The sequence below is a fragment of the Chaetura pelagica genome, unplaced genomic scaffold (assembly GCF_000747805.2).
Source record: "Chaetura pelagica isolate M959 unplaced genomic scaffold, ChaPel_1.0 scaffold210, whole genome shotgun sequence".
Lineage (NCBI taxonomy): Eukaryota > Metazoa > Chordata > Aves > Apodiformes > Apodidae > Chaetura > Chaetura pelagica.
Window position 1 is genome coordinate 1,180,498 of NW_009951862.1, and position 21,946 is coordinate 1,202,443.

A 21,946-nucleotide genomic window follows, 5' to 3' on the forward strand; every position below is an offset into this window, starting at 1 on the left:
ATTTGCCCGTCAGCTTGTTTGGGGATATGTATGGAAGCAGAATACTGGGCTACCTTTCATCAAACATAATAAAACTACTATTTTATACTTGCAAGCACACATGTAGCAGCATGTAAACTCCTAATAGCAGAATTTTAATGTCTTCCTTTTTTATTGTTATATATTTAAGATGCTGGGCCAGACCCGCAAACTGCTGTCATCTGTGTAGCTTTACTGAAGTTAATGAAGCTTTACTGAGATGCATGACATCTGCCTATGTGTGGGAGAGAGCTGGGAATGTGGTGCACCCTTTTTTTTTAATTTGACACCCCCCCCTCCTTGTGTAGCTCATGTTCTTCACTGTGTGTGTGGTTAGGACTAAAAGCATTTTAATAATTGTAAATTGCAACATGGGTGTTTTCTGTTAATGACATAATCACTGTATCTTGAGTTAAATAAGCTCAAGCACTAAAGGTTGAGTTGATTGTCCAAGGATTAAGATATTATCATATTTAGGACAACACTGGTAGTTTATTTAAAATATGAAAGTCATGCTCTTCATCTTCCTCTGTTAGCCACTAAAAATTTTCTTCAGTATGTGGGAAAGTGTCTTCACAAATGATTAATCCATATTTCTTCAAATACAGCTGTAGCAATGTTTACCTTGTCTTCCTACCTTGTCAATTCAGCAAATACATATTTATTTTCTTACCTCTAAATCATTTCTTCCACAGAGTAAAAAAAAATAATCATCATTTCTTTGCCCTGAAAGCCTAAATTCATTGAATAATACAATGGTTTTTGTAGCTCAGGAAAGAAAACTCCCATAGGCTCTTGGATGGGTAGGATGCTCACTTGCTCATGAGTTTGACAGGTCAATTAGTTGTGCAGAGCCTTAGTGCAATGATTCTGACTTGATCTAACTTCAGTATGCTTTTCAGGTAATGAGAATTTTGTGCCTTGGGAACATAGTGGAGTTAGCTGAAAGAAGTGATTTGATAGCCCAGCAGAAGAGAAAATACAAAGCCTTATTTTACTGTAAGCAAAGGATTCTCTGACAACTGGGGAAACTGCTGCTGCAATAGCTAAGTAAGGATAATTGGGTAAAAACTTACTCTCTCAAATACACGCACAGAAATATTTTCTCTAGTCAATTTGTGCCAAAAAGCTTCTCCTTTTGTACCTTGGAATTCAGATCTAAACAAAAAGATTAAGGAAAAAAACCTCAAGCTGCTCTGAATTCCCTTGTAATGATAGGTATCCTGCCTAGAAATCTACTCTCGAGCCTTGCAGTGCCTGGCACTTGCTTTGGCAGCAGTCTCAAAGCTTTCAGAAATTTCTGGAACGTTTTGGGCAGCAGCTGTGAGCCTCGAGTAGCAGTGATAATTATATCAAGTTGTAGCTTGCAATTTTCAACTCATTCTCAGTCCACTCGCCCAGCAGAAAAGATCCCAACTGCTTTTTTCTTCTCTCTTTTATATATATTTTTTTTCCTTTAGCTGTTGCCTGGTACACTGCTTGAAATCTTCTTGCTGCTCATAGCCCTAGAACATGAAGGTAGTATGGAGTAATACCTTCTAGTCAGGGTTCAGCTCACTATCTGAAGTAATCAGTTTGGCTGGTATGGTGCAAGTCCGTGTGCTGAAATTATCTGTGCTTTCCCAGCTTGGCAGATGGCAAATAGTTCTAACATTTTCCCTCAAAAGTCTTTCACATATCCCACCCTTTGCAGTGGTCCTTAACATTCCTAGACAAGATCCACATGCTTTTACTTGCAACCACCTGACTGACACAGCTTACCTGTGTCAGCATGTCTACTGGCCTTAGAAGAAGCTTGGATAGGCCAGAATTCATCAAATAAACTATTGTCCTTTAAAGTGTCTGAGTAGGAGCCAAGGCTTTCTGGCAGCTGTGGGACCCTCCAAGCAGCCTTGGTGCTTTGAGACCAGGGCAGCTCATTAGAGGGGTTACCATGCATTTTGGGGACCCAGAACCTCTTGGCAAGGGGAATGGATCCTTCTACTTTGCTCTAGCTGTGATGTGTTCTGACAGCCTGAGTTTGTATTGGTGTCCTCATGCCTTGGGATGTTCCATTTGGCCCAGACTGTGGTTACCTCTGTGCTGAAAGAAATGTGGTCATCGCTGTTAGAGCGGTCCTTGGCCCAAAGACCTACTGCTTGCACTTCTGGAGTTATGCTGATCCTGGAACCAGTCCCAGAAGGCAGCTTGAAAGCAACAATTCGCTCCTTCAGGCCACATGGATTCACTGGTGCTCACTGTACCAATTGACTGCTGGAGCTATTTTGTTTACTGCTACAAATATCACTTTTTGGTCTTGATTTATCCTTTTTTTTCCCTGCCCTGCTTGTGGCTAACAACTCCAGAGAAGGTCTTGGGAGCTGTTTCTGTTGCCTTGACATGTTGTGGTCCAGCTCTTCATGTGGTGTTTTTGGCTTGCTGCTTTGAGCATCTTTCTTCAGAGCTTGTAGCAGTGCTCGAGCCTCCTTCAACTCTGGCTCCTCTTGGGTCACAATGTTAGTATTTAAGCCCCTTGGTGACTGGGCACTTTCCATCAGCCTTAGGGGTTTGGAATGAAAATGTGACTTTTTTTTTTACTCTGAAGCTTATCTTTTCCAAGAGGGATAAAAACCCCACCACACTGGGAGGGAGGGGGAGAAGATAGGAATGGTTCCAGCCCTGTATTCTCAGCAGTCTCTCATTTTGCTTACGTGGACAAGGCTACTGAAGTCAGAGAGCAGACTCACTGAACACTTCTCCATTGTAGGTGGAATAAACATTCCCTTGAGCTGTATTTTATTGCTGAGCCATTAGTAAATATGCCAGTTATTGATCCAGATAATAACAAATTAGGTTTCTGTCACTTTGGAAAACCAGTATCCAAAGAGCAAATTATTTCAGTGTGGGACAAAGGAGATTTGATGTCTTCTGACCATTTTCAGTATGTACGACAGGTTTCTTGCAGTGCTGGTAGATTAGAGAAATGAGGTGGCAGAAGCACAGGGTTCCAGTGCTCAAGTCCAGAGATAACCTAGTAATCCTGCACAAACCCCATCCTAAATACCCATTATGTGAAGTAATAAGGATTGTTGTACCTGGTGCAGGTTGGGGACTAACTAGGTTGTATGGAACTTGGCCTTGAGAAGCTGTGGAGATGGAGGTGCGGAATGCAATTTTGTAAACAGGCTTGGCAACCTAGATGCTACTAACAATGCACAAAGAATTTCTCTGGCTTTGACCATGGGTTTTGATTTTTTTATAGTGGATGCTCAGTACTGGCTGAAAATTTTTGCTTGAGAAGAAACCCCTTGAGTAAAGAATCTGTAGTCACTTCAAGAACTCTCAGCCACTGTATTGTCTGCTGTAGCTTTAAATCCAAGCATGTGGCCAAAAGAGAAGTAGATGTGTTGTTTCTAAGTGCAATGTTAGTTAGGTTTTTTTAAAGTCAGCCGATGTCATGTTATGATTAACATTTGTTTCCAGCTCAGGAGCCTGCTGCGTGGCCGACCTGCTCCGTGAAAACATCTCCCTGTGCACAGTGCTTTCCCTTTTCTCTATTGCTATGGGAAACATCTCTGTGATGCTGGCCCAGGGCGACTTCCTATAATTGGGTCTTTGAGTCATAGTTGAATTGTAGGGCTGAAATAAAAGCTAGTTTATCCAAAGCAACATTTTTGCTTCAGGCATGTTTGCTGCCGATGGCCGCAAATGTGAGGTTTCTGCTCTGACTTTTGTCTTATTTCCTATTGTTGGGTCAGAAATGAAGTCTGTTCAAAGTGCCTCCTGCTTCCTGTAGCCTCTGAGAGTGTTTATTTTTAACCTTCGCTTAAGGAATAGCTTGGAGATTTGGAGAGAATGTGCAAAATTAGCTTATTAATTGACTGTGACAGTTTCTGTGGTTGTTGGTCTTGGAGGCAGTAAGTCTCTGAAAGGATCACAAAAATAAATCCAGTTTAGAGCTGCATGAAAAGGTTGCCTAGGTCTGTCATAATAAAAATAACTAATAGTACAGCATAATACTGGGGGGAAAAATGGCATATGCTAATGGTTATAAAGCAAGGCAGCAAAAATAGTATTATCGATTAGGTAAGACCCTGTAGAGTCACTTTGCAAATCCCACTGGATTTAAAAAAATGGAACTTCAGCCCCAGTGAGGCATGATTGTATCAGTTACCACCTGAGAAAATTTTATGCGTGGAATATCTTGCTTTTAGACTTTTTTTCAGTCTCATTTTAAAACCACAGAACACTAGGGTTTTGCTTGCATTTACTTGCCTCACTTTTTACAGGTCTGTATTTAGATAATATTTTTGTTATTGTTATTTTTACATCTATAAATTCTGTTTGCTCGAGGGAGATACCTAGAGTGAGGTAAAAAGTATGAATATTTTTGTAGAACTTTTTGTTAAATTAACGTATCAACACTTAAAGGTGAAACTCTGACCTTCTTTTTACTCAAGGGTAAATTCTAGCCCAGCTGCTCCCTCCACTCCAAAAGGGACACTCGCCTCCCTTCATCTCTTGTCGAGATGATTTGAGTCCCAACAAAAACACGGGCCAATTCATATCAAAACATGATGTAAGTCTGTAACGTGGGGGAAAGGCATTTGGTTGGTGATTGTTTCTGCTTTTGTCTGTTGTCTTGGGGATGTGGCTTGGGGAGGGGAAGCGCATACGTGTGTCCACACATCAGGCGTTGCAGAGCATGATTTGAAACTTATCAATTCCCCTGCAAGGTCCAGGCACGTGAGGTCCAACAAGGGCAGTGTCCCCCTCCAGCAGAGGGTCAGCCAGTGCTGCTGGTGCTGAGGTTGCTGTAGACCAGGTGCTCACTGACCTGCCCTCTCCAGCTTCGTTCAGAGAGTGGGGTGTGCTGCATCAAGGGAGCTGAGGAAGGACCAGGTACTTCCCTACAGCTTCTTTTAAGGTTCCAGATAAACATCTCGGTTATCCTGTCTCCAGCCACCATGCAGCAGAGGTGACAGGGCTTTGGTGTGTCCCAGAGGAAAGGGTCCTGTGCACGTTGTTGCAGGGAACATGCAGGTTTTTTGAGACGTATTGCAAGGCAGCAGTGATTGCAGATCCTCAGCATGGTGACATCCTTCAGCTTCATCTGTCCAGCCAGTGTTGGGAATTGTCTGCATAAGGAATGGGGAAAAAGTGAAACAGCAAAGACGTTTGGGCATTACCTGTGAAATGTGGAACAGAGGTCACTGGGAAGTTTTGGGTAGCACCTGTCTACAGAGAATTTCGTTTAAGCCAGCTCTGTTAGTTCTTCATGCTGAGACTTAAAATAGCTCTAAAAATATTGCTGTCAGAAGTGAGGAGGGGAAAGAGGGAATCAAGATCTGTTGTTATTGCTGATTTGAATTTTTCATTTGTTTTTCCCTTCCATAAACAAGACGATACAATATTCCCTTCCAATTCCCACACCTAAAATGGATAGTAATTGCTGTTTTGTGGAGTATTTCTTTTGGCATAAATGCTGAAAAATGCTGTTCTATTGTATGAAAAAGAACAGAAGGCAAGAGAAAGGTATGGCTTCTAGCTCCCTGGACAATAAACTTCATATCAACTTTGCTGGTACATTTAATATCCAATTTATAAATCCCTAGGTGCTGGTGAGGTAGTTTCTGTGCACTGAGGACCTTAGTTGGACTTCAACCAGTGACTTTCTTGAGTCCAGAAACTGTTTGCTTTCCTTGGCAAATTGGGACTGAGAAGGAGGGGGAAGCTTTCTTTTAGAAGGTCAGGTTTTTTGGATTTTCAGTACACAGCAGTGTTTCACTACTGTTGTCTATATTCTATCCCATGTATTAGTGGTTTTCTTAATGGTACCAACACCAAATTTTAATTGACCTGTAAATCAGTGCAACAACATGGATAATTTTAATTAGTGTTGACAGCTTAAATCTTCTCCACTGAAATGCTTATGAAAGCAGGGTGTCTTGAGAAAAGCACCAGTGAGCTGAGAAATGAAATGGTTCAGAGCAATGGCAGTTGAAATCTGCAAGTAAATAAGGTCCTGTGCAATGTTCACAACACTCTGTGGATCCTCAGCCCAGTCTTGCTTGGGAGATGCTTGCAGATGTCAGTGAAGGTTTACTGAAGTCTGGGCTAGAGCCATTTTTTTTCCTCACTCTCTCCAGAGACCTCTTCACCTCCTTCTCCATAGCTGGGTTTCAAGAAATCTCCTAATGATGAGATTCACAGCCCAACGGTTGCACACAGGTGAAAACTGAGGCAATATTTTAGTGATTTTAGAGGTAAGATTTTCTCCAGAAACAAAATGTTTATTTAATGAAGCTCCACAGGAAACAACTGGCTAAAGGAATACAGCTAAACTGAAAAAGGAATACATGTCCATGTCTGGTGTGCCTGTTGTTTCGTTTCTTCCTGCCTGTACAATTGAGTCTTCAGTGAACTGTTTTATGCTCCCCCACTTACTAAATGTTGTTTGGTATCACATTATATTACCTGAGTAGTTTCTGATTTCTGTTTTCCCCAAAAGCCTAGGTACTGGTGTGTTGGCACAGATAATCTGTAAGGTGCCTCTTGCAAAGTTTTTGTTATCTCCAAGTTGGAGGGTCAGGCTGCTATGCCTTTGGAACTCCAGCTCTACTTGTTTGTTTGTTTGGGTTTGGTGTGTTTATTTTTTGTGTGTGGGTGTTTTTTTTTGTTGTTGGTTTTTTTGTTGTTTGTTTTTCCTTTTTTTTAAGATGGTAACTTGTAAGGTGCTGTTACTCATTGCTTCAGAAACTAAACTTTTAAATATGTGTAATGGTGTGTATATTCTGCTCACTGTTCCCCCAGTCTGGGAAGTTCTTACAGCAGACTTTCAGCTCTGTACAGAATAACTTGTATGCACAGGGCAAAATCAGTGTTCATTGTAAGCTTCTTGAAAAGATGGGTTATGATCAAGTGGAAGCTGCTTTTTTTAACAGCAGTAAACCAGAACAGCTAAGCCCTAGCCTTGTGACAACTTTTACAGTAAAGCAGATCTCCCAAAATGCATAAAGCAAGTTCCTCTTCGTGCCATGAACTAGAAAATGTGCAAACCTTGATTCTGCAAACTATACTGTAGGTAAGCTGGTGTCTGAGTTGGGCTTGTTTGTTGTGTTTCATGGCAGGCCTGCTGGCTTCCCGCCTTGCTGATTTGTTTCTCAGAGAATGTCTGGGCCTATAGCAGCAGCTGTAATGAATGCTGTGTTTTCAGTAATATGCAGGTTTTTTTCTTCTCAGCTGTCAGACCTAGTCTAACCACTGTGTTGTGTTGCATTCTGTGTAACCATTGTTTGAGCTTGAAAAGCCCTTCACCTGCCCTGCTGTAACCTGAGTTGAGCAATCCCACATGCCTGTCTACCACATAATAGGGCTTTAGGACTTAATAGGAATATTGAATACAGGGGCAAACACAGGTGCATAACTTCTGGCTTCCTTCTCATTTGCATAATAGCAGCCAAGTAATTGAAGTGGAGAATGGTCAGGAAGCCAAGCACAAAAAAGATAAGAGCACCTTATTTAAGTGTGCTGCCTTAAATGTTTTTGCTTTAGAAGTGTATTTTTTTTTTCCCCTTAGAAAAACTGGACATCAAAACTGGAGCATTTGTGTGTTGGAGCGAGCAGGTGTGTGTGCTGGCTCTCCCCATTCCACTTGAACCTGCATTTGCCAAGTATTTGTGTCCATCAGCCATTGCTCCAGCCTTATCCCCCTGGCCATTGCTCATGTTTCTCAACTCCTGTCATCTCCCTGTCTAAACCAGCTGTTTTTTGGTAAGGGAGTGAAGGAGGAAGGGGAGCAACAAGGAGTCTTCAACCTGTGTTATATTAAAGCACTGGCAGGGTCTCCTGGGAACTGATTCAATTTGCAAAACCATTAACATTTGTTTAAAAACAGTGAACACAGAAGACCTTATTTGGTCTTTGGGAAAAGCTGAGAGTGATACTTTTTGCTCTTAGTTACTGGAGTGGAGACTGGATCCAGCGAGAGAGTTGTGCCTAATGCTTGGCTAATTGTGATGTGATGGTAATCAGCAGCCAAAGTTGGACAGGCTGTGGGGCCTGGCCTGGAGTGGAAACAGTTTCTTTAAAGATTATTTCTCTGTCGTTATTTTGTCCAAAAGCAGATTTTTCACTTGGTTGTTATAGCAAATTCTGTGTTGTACAGAAAACAGAGACTATCTGACTTTCACCCCATCCTGTTGCACCTGTTGATGTATTCTCATGAAATCAATTATAAAAACCACCCCTATTTGGCAAATGGCTAGCAAATCTGGACTGCTATGACCCTGATCCATCTGTGCACTTAAGGTAACTATTTTCCAGACCTGGCAGTGTCCTGAGAGCTCCCCTTCTGTGTTGTGGAAGGCACTGCCAGCCAGGAGGGGATGGGGTGCAGTGGCTGTTGCTTTGGTGCTGTCTGGCTCCTGCTAAGTGACAGGAGCTCTTCAGAGCTCACAGTGAGAAATGAAGGGCTGGACTGTGATACAGAGAGTAAAAAGGGTGAAGAGGTGGATCTTGTTTCTCAAGAGTTGGTTGTTGTTTTTCATCTCAGAACTAAAACTTTGGGGCACAGTTTTCACAGTTTAAGATGGTTAAATCATTTGGCTTTGTAGGAGAAAGGTTGTAAATGCATCAGGGTATCTCGTTAAATCTATTTTGGTGGCCTATCCAGAGAATGTCTCTTGATAAGTATCTTTATTTTCATGTATCAGTTTCTCCATTACTAGTAACATCCCAGTTCCAATTTCTGCAGTGTTTCCAGAAATGGAATAGCATAAAATAAAAATACTAATAATTACTAGTGTTTCATTTTCTTTATACTGAATTTAAGTTCATTTGTGACCAGAAAAGGTAAATACTGTAATATGTCTTGCAGAGCTGGTCAGGTACTGCTGCTGTACATTTGCACATCTGGTAGAACAGTCACTTGCTTCTGCATCTCAGCTCTTGTGAAAAATATAGTTTATAATGAGATTAAATGTCCCACAATGACCTCTAGACATGTCTTGATTAAACAGGAAATCCTAAATTCTGCATGTGACTTGAAAAAATCAGGCACAAATGTGACAGGTGATTCCCTTAGTCCCTTTGGACTTAGTTTGGAAAAAGATGGTTTTTCTTATCTGCAAGTGTAGTTTTCCTCTCTGATAGTCATTCTGTAAGATGCCAGGTGTACTTCCCAGTTTGCTTATTACAAGTTACTGTTGGTTTCCTGTGTAAATTCTACATTTTAAGGTCAGTTTCTTAGTACTTACTAAAAGCACCAATTAGATTAGGGCAAGGTTTCTTTTGTTGTATGTCTGACATAATTCCCTAAGGTCTTGTCATTTTCACAAGGAAATTGGGAGGATTTTCTTTTTTTTACCCTCCAATTCTTATATCTGGGTGTTGGGTCTCCTCCTGCCTTCTCAGCCTCACCATTTGATGTGAGTTTTAGAGGTGTGACTGCTCATGGAGATAACTGAGTCTATGGGGGACACACACACAAAAAAGGAAGAAATGCAGTTTCATTCCCCAACAGTCATGACTGAGGTGTGGTGCTAATAAGTGTTGGAGATGCCAGTTTCTCTCCTTGTTTCTCCAAATGGCTCTTTTGTGTGGTCTTGCAGCTGGAATGAAGGTCCAGCTCTGGATGAGCAGAAGGATCTCCACAGCCCCACTGCAGTGCACCTCTTTGTCAGGAGCTGTGGCCTCGTGCTTGTTTTAAACAGGCAGCAGTGTGTCTAGTCTAGGGCCTTAAGCAAAGCTGGTAAAGTTTTGTGTGGGTTTTTCTTTTCTGAAGTTTGTGAGTGTTGGCTAAGTGACAGAACCATGCTACTGGTAGCTTGGACTGTTTGATATCTTGGTGCCAGTGTTTTGTCAGGTGTGGGCTTCTTAACACAAGCCAAATCTGCAATAGCTCTGGAAAGTGTTCCAGAGGAGTGCAGAATCAACTCAAATGGTTTTGGTTTTGTTGGTTGTTTTTTTTAAAGATTTATTCCATGGAATTTCAAATATAATCTAGTAAGTACAGTTGCTACAGTTCCTTGTTCATTTTATTAAACAATGAAATGTCTGGTATTGAGGCCTTGAGAAAGGTATTTCCTGGATGTTCAGTTACGGAAACATAAATCAAAAGTCTTGTATCAGATTTTACCGATGTTTGTATCATCCTTCATTTCTAGGTAGACATGTATGTGCAGGAGTCCAAATCCAGCTTGTGGTTTCAGTTGATGTCTTTGGTGCCTGTTTTTTCCTTATCACTCAAATACAGTGGGAATACTGCTGGAGAGTAGAGAGCTGGACACTGCAGGTCACGCTCAAACAGCTCATTGTACATCAGTACTTACTTTTCTCCCTTCTTTTCCTGTTTCATTTTTCCTTTTTCAAATGAACTTGTAGATGGATTCAGGTGATGATGGCTTGAAGGATTATGCTTCTCACTATCTGGTGTTGCTGCAGTTTGAAGACAATCCGTGCATTGTTTCCTTAGCATTTAAAAAGATGGCACTGCGCAGTAGAAGCTGGTCGTGCCAACACTGATGCACAGCCTTCAGCCTCCCTTTAGATTCCCCTGGCTCTGTGTGGTAGGTCAGCCAGAGGCTGCTCCTTGCCCTGATGATCTTGACTAGGATTTTGATGGACGTTGGCTCCCCTCACACGAGGTGCTTTTTTGACCCTCACATCCCGTTTGAGGTGAGTTTGCTGGAAGGGGCAAGTCCACCTGCAGTGTTAGGTCTGTCAGGAAGGGGGAAAGGCCTGAGGATGTGAATTAACGGGTCTTGGGCCAGTCAGATCCTGCAAGAAGGCAGCCTGCAGAACCACAGTGATGTCTGGGGACAGTCAGATGTCCTCGTGGAGGCAGTGTGCTTGCTCATTCTCACAGGGACTGCTTGCTGATGAGAAGTGGGTTGACCCAGCTTCCACTTCCTGTGACTTAACATAAATGGCTATTTGTCCACATTACTGCAGTGTCTAAATGCTTCCCAATGCCTTCTGAAGTCCTGTGCGTCTTGAGGAGTCACAGACAGCTTTACTGCCTTTGGCCAGGCTGAGCTGGGGATGTGCAGTCATCCCAGCTTTTCAGACTGGAAACCAAGGCATGAGAAGGCAGAGCAAACGGCCAAGCTTGCAACGTGTGTTTGTGACAGTGAGATGAAGAACTTGGATCTTCACGTCCCAGCCTCACACCTTGGTCTCTAGGGTACACCCTCGTACTGTAGTCTCTCCCTTCTTTGAAAACAGTGCATGCCTGGCATGGAGAAACCAAATGCACATGTGATGTCTTGGAACACTGCTCAAGGAACAGGCCTGCCTGAGGACACAACTGTGTGGCACTGGGAGGCTAACTTCAAATGTTTTAAAATAAAAATTACATATCTCAAGATGAGGGAGAGACTTTGGGGCTGAGTTCTTAAGCCTGTCTCCCCATTAATCCTGGGGCAGGTGTTTGCAAAACACAGCTGCTTTGCAGGAGTTAGGCAGGAATGTGCATTCCAGCCCAGCTTTCTGCTGAACTGGAACATGGAGCGTACTTTGGAAAGAATAACAGTGGGACTGTTAGATGTTCTTCCCATTATCTCAGTTTGATAAAAAGCATTCTTCAGGTCAACAGGGCTCTCTAAAAGTTCAACTACATTGTTCTGTTTCCAACTGTGACTCCAGTGCTCTCAGGAAAAGACCACATGCTAGAAGATGGAGGAAAATAAAGTAAATGAAGCCCTAGGGAGCCATAATAAAATGTGGGAAAAAAAAAAAAGAATAAAAAAGCAGCAGCAGTGTAGCCTGTCAAAATAAGAATCCAGGAGCCCAACCCAAGTTCCAAAAAAGCTTTCCTTCTTTCTGCTTCACTAACACCTATCAGTGAAGACCAAAAAAGCATGCTGCAAGTAAAGGTGTCTGAAGCGGGAATGCGAGAAGGGTGTGTGGGATGGTGGAAGAAACTAGGAGCTCTTGGAAGGAGGAAAGCAGCTTGGAATGACAAGGTAGTGGGAATACGAATGGTTTCATAAGTGAGAATCTGAGCATCATGAGGAATAGTGTTTATGGAATTTAAACTAGCAACCAAGTTACATCACCAGGTGTTTCTGTACCCAAATAAGTGCTTTTAGAAACGTATCCCTTCTATTTTTGCTGAGGTGTAATACTTCTTTGCAGTATTGCTTCTCCTGAAGGACACCCTAGGGAGGAGTTACTCCTTGTTAATGCTGCTTCTTCTTTGTGTACAGGGAAAACATTTCTTCAGGAGCAGAAAAGTTAATATAGGACTTACTATTTAACACAGCTAGGGATGCAGAATTCATCACCAACCTGGTAATTATGACATGTTTGAAGAGACATTCTGTGTTATCTTTGGATATATTGCTTAGTCTTTATGTATCTCTGATTCCCGTTTGAAAAATGAGAACAGTAACCACCTCCTATATGTCAGTTTTTCTACCAGATTTTTCTGTGTCTGGGTGTTTGTTTTCAAAGCTCACCAAGACAGAAAGGGTTGCTCAGCACCTAGGGCAGTAACATCCTGCTCTTGGTGTGGGCCTCTGCCCATGTGCTGCAGATCATCATTAAAAATCTCATCAGTCTGAATTGTTTGGTGGTGAGTACAGGTGGCTGCAGCTATCATCAGAGTGCCTTGCAAAGAGATCATGCTGCCTCCTGAGTGGGGCTTGCACTCTGAAGCATCCTTCAGTCAGTGTGCTGAGGCCTCAGCTGAGTGGTGTGGGTAGTTCTGGGCAGTGCAGAAATGTTAGTGACATGTGGTGGTGGAGATGCATAAATTGATGCTAATAATGAAATATGTTGTACTCTCCTTCTCAAGTGCTGTTTGAACTGGCAAGCAAGTTTTCTATGCTGGTATGAAATATGTAATCCTCTAGCTTTGTGACTGACCTGATTTTAGGAAGTAATTTTTCTTTTTTTAATGGTTTAACCAGCAGTTTTTAGGTCATGGCAAGTCTCACTCATTAGATAGTAGTGTTTGATGGGTGATAGATAATTCCTCTCTGCTCCTCCCAGCTCACAGAACTCCCTCATCTCACCTGGCAGGAAGCTGGAACAAACATCTACGAAGCCTCCATGAATTCCTCACTAGTCACACCCCAAAATTTCAGCCTGTTTATGTGTGTGTGAACTTCTGTGGGGTGGAATGCCTTGATCTTTTCTTCTCAGTCGTCTGCTGCATTGGTAAGGCAGAGTGCAGAGAATGTACATCCTGCTGTGGCAGGGGGAGAAAAATCTCCTTTCTTCCTCCAAGGCTGGCCTGTACTAAATGCTCATGGTGTTCCTGTAGATGCTGCACCTTCCTAGACAATGTGTGGCCTTATTCCAGTGGGAACCACGTGTAAGTGGAAAGGAGTGTGTACCATTTAAAATCAAGTCGGTGCACACTTGTGTCTCCAGAGGCTTGTAGTTGTTTATTTACAGTTTATTAAAGTAAAACTCTTTTTTTTTAAACTGCTGGAGTGCAAATCAATGTCTGCAGAAGCTTGCAATTCCTTGGGGGCAATTTAAGTCAGGTCAATTACTAGTTGCTTACATGGGATGCTGAAATGAGCCTGGTTTAAGCCAGTTTTAAGAATATGCATGTGACCTTTGAACTGCCTTAGCTGAAAATGTGCCTTAAGGTAATTGGGTGCACTTTCCCACTGTGTGGGATAAGCACTCAGGGGAAAGACAGATCTCTGAGCTGGGATAGACAGGCAAAGGATGCACATCACAAGGGGCAAAAAAAAGATTTACAGTTTATTAAAGTAAAACTCTTTTTTTTTAAACTGCTGGAGTGCAAATCAATGTCTGCAGAAGCTTGCAATTCCTTGGGGGCAATTTAAGTCAGGTCAATTACTAGTTGCTTACATGGGATGCTGAAATGAGCCTGGTTTAAGCCAGTTTTAAGAATATGCATGTGACCTTTGAACTGCCTTAGCTGAAAATGTGCCTTAAGGTAATTGGGTGCACTTTCCCACTGTGTGGGATAAGCACTCAGGGGAAAGACAGATCTCTGAGCTGGGATAGACAGGCAAAGGATGCACATCACAAGGGGCAAAAAAAAGTGAAAAAGACCAAGACTCAAAGAAAATAGCATAGACATTTGTGCAGAAAATAATGGAGTGACTCCTGGCCAGTTAAAAATAGTGGACCAAGCAGCTCTTGGTCCCTGTTATCAGGAAGTACTTGCTTAGATGGGGGATGCTTCCAGATCCTGGAGATTTTAAATTCAGGCTTTAAATGTTAAACTCCTTGTTCTGATGCTCTTGTTTTCTAAAGTTATAAAAGTTTCCCAGAGAATAGCCTGAACCTATTTCTGCTCTTTTTGTGATTTAGATGTAACAGCAATACTTTCTGTTAATCCTTATCAAATAGCAGTATGTACAGTAATAGTATATATTTTAAACAAGGGAATGCAAGGAGGTTAAAAGTCTGATACAGAGGACACATCTCATTGTTTTGTTCCTGCACTCACTGCTGTAAACTTAAAAAAAAAATCTTTTAGGCTGTTAGGGACATTGGTGTGAGGGTAAATTGGTGTTGATATCTTTCTAAAAATGCTTCTTTAGAAGAACAAATGTTTCATATGTTTCTCAAAGGTGACTCAAGAACTATTTTACTTAATTTTTTTAGGGGTCTTCTGTCCCATCCCCCTCTTAAATAAAAAAAGCAGCCAGTTAATACTAAGTTCTACTCCAACTGTGTCACTTCAGCCATGATGTGTTGCATTCCCAGTACTTTATTCAGCCACAATACTGTTGTTAATGTGTTTTCTCAGGGACCCTGGAATAATTTTTAAATCAAATCCACACTTCTCTTTTTTAGGTACCATTTTGTAGACACTGAAGCCTGTTTTACAGAACAAGGGGGCCTTTGCCACTGAGCATAGTGTATAGGAAATACATACATATTAGATGATGCCTTTGCTCCTTTGCATCTTTCAGAAGTTAGATTTGCTGAAGTAGACCCCAGTAGTCAACACAGCATGTAAGGCACCATCATGCCCTTTTGGAGTTACTTCAAGGACTATGAAAAGCTGCTGCCTTAGATCTGTGATGCACCTGCAATGTTTTAGCTCCATGTTTTTAACACTTGGTGGTTTTTGACCTAGACAGGGCCACCCAGTGATACCTCACGTTTTTCAGAACCAGTGCAGCTTGGTTTCAGGGATGGCTCAGTGTGTTCTGATGCATTGAACTCATTTCTCAGTAAGTATCATTACTTCTGCATCTTAGTATTCTGCAAGTGGGTCAGTGGTTGTTTTGCTGATGATTGAGGGATGGGAGGAAGATAAGGTTTTTAAATAAAGATGAAGTCTCTTATTAGAACATAATACTTAAGTGGCTAAAAACACATGCTATTTCAGACACCCACAGCCTTCTGGTTTAAAATAGGAGCCACAAACTTGAAGTTGATTTACTGTTAACCTCTGCCAGAAAATGAGTAATTTGGGAATCTAGAATGCCTGTCAGGAAGAGGAAAATTTGGTACTCTTCTTATCCATTTTTTTACAACTCATCTACTTACGTGTTTTTAATCCAGATGTTGGTCTTGCATTTTTTATTTGTACAGTGCAGCAGATGCACTTCTGAAACAGCTTCAAACTCATCTACTTCTGGATAGCAGCTGGTCAAGTGGCCAGAGATTGACCTGACAGCTCTGCCTCAGAGATTGGGAGCTTAGATTCAGGCTGTTCACTCAGTTTAAGGACATAACCATGCATGTCTGTATGCAAACAATTACCAAAGGGAGTTTTTCAGGTTTTGTAGCACTCTCTTATTTGAAACTCGATATGTTAAACACTTGATAGAATTGTCTTTATCGATGTTGTTTTTTGTCTGCTTAGACTGACAAACATGGCTGCTTTTTAATGAAATAATTCACATGGAGTTAGTGGGGGGACACACCATGTAGTACTCCTTTCTCTTTCAGGTAGGTCTGTGGTGAACTCAGAGGCACTGGTTGGCCTTGGGTTGCCCTGGAGCACTTGCCAGTCAGTGTGTGCTACTCAGGTGTTACTAGGAGCAACATTCCCAGTCATGCTGCTTCAGTGCAAGATTAGGAAGTCTTTGCTTCCTTCTTGTGCATGCAAAGTACCTTGGAGTGAGTGCAATGACCCCTGCAGATGGAAAGGGCTTTAGATTGGGCTAAGAGGCACGTAGGAACTGTTTTAAAGAATCATAGTTTGGTTGAGGGTTTGCCCAGTATTCAGTGCTTTTGTCCATCTGATGCCTGTCTTCTGTTTGTAATGACTGTTTGAATTCCAAGGCACTATGTGGAAAGGATAACAAGTGATTTTTAGTGTATGGAATACTTTCTTGTCATTTTTTTTTTTCTTTTGCCAGTTTTTGTGAAGCAAAATTATCTTTTCATGCTTTGTACTTCAGGTTACAGAATCCTTATTGCCCCTGCCACACCAAGCAGTCCAAGTATGTAGTAGTTAATTTGATTAGCTGCTGGCAGAAGAACAAGGTATCCAATCTGTTTAAGTTTATATTAGTACAAGGTGACCATCTAGTATTCTTATGTAAACATGGCTTTGGCCATAATTCTGGAGATAAAAAGTAAGCACTTGGATTACTCCAGGTTTGTAATTGAAAATGTACATTGGTAAGTCACCTTGTGGTAAACTGCTGTTACATCACACATCTGCAGTAGTGATGGATTTTGAAGAGTGCTTTAAGGGCTTGTAAAAGCAGAATGTGCAATAGAGAAATGAGCTACAGTAAGGTGAGGACTGTCTCATATTTACAGAACACTTAACCCAACAGTGAACCCAAAGTCTGTGTAAATAATTAATAGTAATAATTGTACCTTTTTTTTTTTTTTCCTAGGTTACTGGCAAGTGTAGGAAAAGAACTGAAAGGTAACTTCTTGCAAGCCCTGGCAGAAAGAGAGGAAGCCAATACCAATGGAAAAATGTCTGTGAGTACCTGTGAGATCACAATCTTCTTAACAGTTTAAAAATTAATCTGAACAGGAAAATGAGGTATTTTACAGGAAAACTTTGAGTGGAGCATGTGAAAAAGATAATTTGATTTAGGTGATATTTCTTGAAACTGAGGAATTGTTTATGGTAATTTTTTTTAAATAAGCAAAGCATATGAAAACACTGGCCAGAAGTCTGCAGAAGGTAAGTGACCTAAGGGCTGAAGGCTATAAGAGGAAAACACAAGTGTATTTTGATTTCATAAGATGATGGAGATGACTGCCTTGCAAAATACCTTCCCACACGTGCTTTAAACAGTGGAAGATGCAGCCTGATTGTTGAGGGAGTCTCTTTGAAATGGAGTAAAATGGGTTATTTGAAGTGAGGATGGTCCTAATTATTGGGTTTTTAATAGCTTTAGTTTTGCCCAAGTGAGAGTTTGTGCCTGCATGATGTACAAGGAGGGAAGTTTGGAGTTTCACAGTTTAAGTTTAATCTGCTTCAATTTAAACTTCGTAACACAACTGAAAGTTGTGAATTGTCATCCTGGTCTTACTGCTGTGTTGATACAGAATAGTGCTGCTTCTTGCTTTCTTCATGGGGTAGCAGGAGCCTGGGTTTCTGTCTGTGAGATGGCCTCTGGTGTTAAAAATAATACAAGTGGCTGTAAAGGCAACACTGGGCTTTCTGGAATTCAGAAGCATTCCTCATCTTATTTCCTGGGTCTGCTTGCTTAAGAAGTTGGTCAGGCACACACTTATGTTTTTTTTTACTTTCCTTCAATTCTCCTAATGGAAGTAAAAGCATAACTCCCCTCTCTTGTAATTCTGGGCTCCAAATTGATTCTTTTATGGCTAGTTAATTCATCTGTCAAATTTGCAGAGGAGATGCTGCCTCAAGTGTGGTTCCACACCATCTGTGAGCAAGCTTTCTCATGAAGCTTCAAACACTTTGTGGCTTTGGCTGGTGGGCAAATACCCTGGGAACTGCACTTCTTGGGATATTTAGGGGTTTCTACTGGAGAAACAGGACACAGGAGGTTATGTGTATGGCAAAAATGAGATAGAGGATGGGAAGACGGTGTGGTAGCTTCGCCTTGAAATAGAACCACTCTGACTTATTCTACATATCTACATGTTAACAAAAAACAAACCCCAAAAAACAATTGCTAATTGTAGCACCTTACACTTGTAGCTCCCTTTCTGGCTGTAGTTCTCGGAGCATCCTCTAGAGGAAATGTAATCGATTGGTTTTACAGAGCCTCCCAGGTAGGAGCAGGTCCGTCCGTCCAACCTGGCAGGGGTTCTGCCTGGGTGTAAAGGCAACAGCACTTGGAACAGGCTGAGACCTGCCTGCAGACGGATTCCAGTCCCCTGGGTGCTGGGGTGGGAAATGAAACCTGCCTTTCTGTTACCATAGAGAGCACAGGCAAGATCTGTGGACACAGTGCAGTAGCGTTCACTGAGCACCTGGAAGTGGATCCAGTGCAGCCTGGGAACTCCTGGCAGCTTCTGCTAGAGATGCCCTGAGAAACCTGGATAGAAAAAAAGGTAGAATAGGGTAATATACTTAAAATAAAGATTTTTGGTTTTTAACCTCCTTGGGCTTACAAAATGAAAACAAGGGGGTGGCAGGGGGGGGGAAGTTTTTTGTTTGTTGCCTGTTTCTGATGCTCTGAGGCATGTCTTTATATGTTGAAGCTAGTTGGGCTTCTCTCTCTGCTGTTGTGCTGTGTATCCTTCCCCTGCTGTGGCAGAGGATATTGAAACGAGCAGGGAGGAGCTGTGTTAAGCAAGCTTAGATTCAGAAAGCACTGGTATGGTTTTAGCTCTCTGCTTGGTGAGTTACAAGTGGGGCTCTAAAAAATGAAGGCAGATAAATTATGGGCTAGCCTTTAAAATGAGAATAACAAATAAATAGTAAGCATCCCATCAAAATGAAGACAGCTGTTCTTGGTTCCCAAGTTCTCAGACCTCCTGCAGTGATACAATTTCTAGGCCCCCAAAACAGCCTCTGGTTATATATCAGAAGTTTTTGGAACAGTTGAGTATTATTACAAGCTCATCAGTGCATAGCTAGATGTAATAAGTACATCAAGTGTGCAATTTCAGCCTCTGCTCTGAATTCCCTGCAGTTTGCTGGTTTACAGGAGACCCCATAATGTGTTCTTAATACACCTCAATGTAAAAATGCATTTCAAATAGTGGTTCAGAACATAAATCTATTGGCTGGAATCATAAATGCACACAAAACAGGATTGTGTTTTTACTGTTGTGTACCTAATGAACCAACAGAGAGAAGGTATTCCCTTAGGGTTTTTTTAAATCTTGACTGTGCCACCTGTATTATTACTAGGGCTACAGACCACGTTGCTGAGAAGACCAGCCTCCCCAGAGAAAACACTGCCTATTTGGAAAGCTATAACTACTGCCAAGGAACAACTGCATTGAAGGGTCCTTTCTGTCTCAGTGAGTGAGACACTTGTGTGGTTTCTGTGCCTTTCTATTTGGTACATTATATCTAGAACCTGCTTCTCCTTTTTGAGGTGAAGGCAGTGCAACCCATGGGACTGGCTTCCAAGTCATGCACGTTGGACTAATAGCAAGGAGACACAGAGCAGGGAGTTGTCATATGACTCCCCATCCTCCTCAGAGTGGCTGCACCTGAGAATAGCATCTGGAGTCTCTCTGAGCCATTCAGCAATGTAATTAAATGCTAGAGATGCCTTACAAAAGACTGGTCAATGTCAGACTAATTTTGCTCCATCTGTCCTGCTAAGGGTGTGTAAAGCTTTCTGGGCTACCTCAAGAGTCACCAGACACATGTGACAGCATCCTCAGGATGAGGTTACCGGCCGTGGTGGTGGCTCAGCACAGCAGGAGTTAGCACTGCTTGATGAGGTTACCTGTTTTAGAGCTTAACTTCAGGGTTACTGCAGAAATGGGAGAAGAAAAAATAAGGGATCTAAAGAACTTCTCAGAAGTCCAATGTGTGTGATCTTGACAATACCTTTTGTAATACTTACTTTGCTCTAGTGTCATCCATAGCATGGCTCAGCCCTGCATTTAGGGGTTAGCAGCTCACCTGCATGTCAGAGTGACACAGACATTACATCTTGGAGATACAGTGACCAGTGCCAGTGCTCTCACCTGATGCTGCTGGTGGCAGCTCTCCTGATATGTCTGGACCCTTAGAAATCAGCCTCTGCCAGAAGATTATATTTTTGTTTTCTGGCTATTCTGCCAGTTTGTCCTATTTGTACAGAAATACCCCCCCGCCCCAAACCAAAACAAAACCAAAAAAGCGGGGTAAAATACCTTCTCCTTTTCCTGCACAGAGTGGGAGAAGGAGGATTAAAAAACATCCAGTCTTGAAAATTGCACTTCACTGTGCCTGGAAAACAAATCTCTTTCAGCTGGGCTTGGTGATGCTGTGTGGCTTTTGATTAACTGAGTTTCCAATTTCCTCTCAATTTCGTATCAGGTTTTGCAGGTCATTTATATGTCAAGTTGATCCGGGACGTTAATTCTCTAAAACAAACCTGTCATGACAGTGTTGTTGCATGTGTTTGGTTACTAACCAGCTCCATTCAAAACATGATCCAGGAAAGTTTCTGTGAGAAATAAGATGTATGAATTAGAAGATGGTTTTAAAAAATGAATGAGGTCTGCAGGTGATGTAGCAATAGGCTACTGATGGATTTTGGCAGTACTGGTGGATTCCTGATTTTCTCAAAAATGAGAATTCACCTGAAATCCAGTAGAAGTCTTGTGATCAGATGAACTCAGCAGGCAGACAGGTCTCGACTTCTTTACACAGGTGCATGTTTACCCTAGCTAGCCCTCACCTATACTCTGGAATGCATTAAATACTACTTATTTGTTCAAGGTGATAAAGTGCTCCACAGCTATCATAGTTTGTGTTTACAAAAGCCTTAGGAAATTACGCAATACTTGGGAACTCCTTTTTGTGTCCCAGAGCAAGTCTCTCTGTTGCTGTGTGAATACCTTGAGACTGACCTGGTGGGAGAGGCTTAGGGTGATGGGGCAGAGAGGAAAGGCTGCAGCTGCACTGATGTGTCTGAAGACACAGGTATTCTGTAAGCTTGGATTTGGTTTTCATGGCCATCAGAACAAGTTATAGTTACGTTGTCGTGGGCAGCAGTGCCAGCCTCTATAGTGTTTGGGCTCTCCAAATGATTAGGTGGAATTTGCTGGTGAGCTAAAGATTAAACTTTCCTCCCCCAGTTCCACTGACTAGGGGTGAAACAAGGTTTACACACACCCCCACCCCAAAATAAGCAAGAAAACCCCCCAAAAAACTTGATGTTCCTATTCTCAGTCATGTGCGAACTACAACCAGAAGATCAGATGAAATTCACACCTAGTAAAATGGAACTTGTTTTTTTTTTCTGCACTGGAGTATTGGCTGTGAAAGCAGTTAGATGGCTGGGCCTTTCTGGCTTAGAAATGTGTATTTCTGAAGCTGTATAAAAGCCCTGGTTAGAGCTTGTTCCTTTAGAGCCATTCAAGCAAGCACTGCAGCTGACTCAAAAACTTGTGAATTATGCACTAATATACCCATTTCCTGTGTTGAAAACCCAATGAAGCATAAGATTGAATTGTATATGACCAAGAATGTTGTGCTGACATGATCTTTTTTCCCTTTATTGCTTCCCAGCAGCTATGAAGGGTTCCTTCTCAAGGAAAAGAGGGAATTACAGAAATCTTTATTTCCCTTTTAACTGAACCTGTGTTTATCTGTTTAATAAATTGCAATGGGAATTGCATGAGTTGTGCAGGTAATCATAACTTAGTTTCAAACAAATCACTTCTACCCTTGAAATAATAATAATAAAAAAATCAATATTCCACATCATGGGGAAGAGTGCAGTATGAAAGAGATGAAGTTGTGTTTGCTGGATGTAGATGTAGTCTCATTATTTCATCTCTTGAAGGCTTAGTATGCATTTCTCCCCAATGAAAAGGAGGCAGGGATGTATGGAAATCATCTTACTTGTTGTGTCTTCCTGTGAAAATGTCTAGCAGAAACTTT

At 41.8% G+C, this 21,946-nt stretch overlaps 1 protein-coding gene across 1 annotated transcript in view; it reads left to right on the plus strand.

Annotated features, from left to right (window-relative positions):
- LOC104385437 (chromosome unknown open reading frame, human C4orf22) overlaps window positions 1-21,946 on the plus strand; it is a 198,717-nt gene that overhangs the window by 43,634 nt on the left and 133,137 nt on the right. The window contains exon 3 of the mRNA XM_009993890.1: window positions 16,797-16,887. Within this exon, the coding sequence (XP_009992192.1) occupies window positions 16,797-16,887 (91 nt within the window). The remainder of the gene's footprint in view (window positions 1-16,796; window positions 16,888-21,946) is intronic.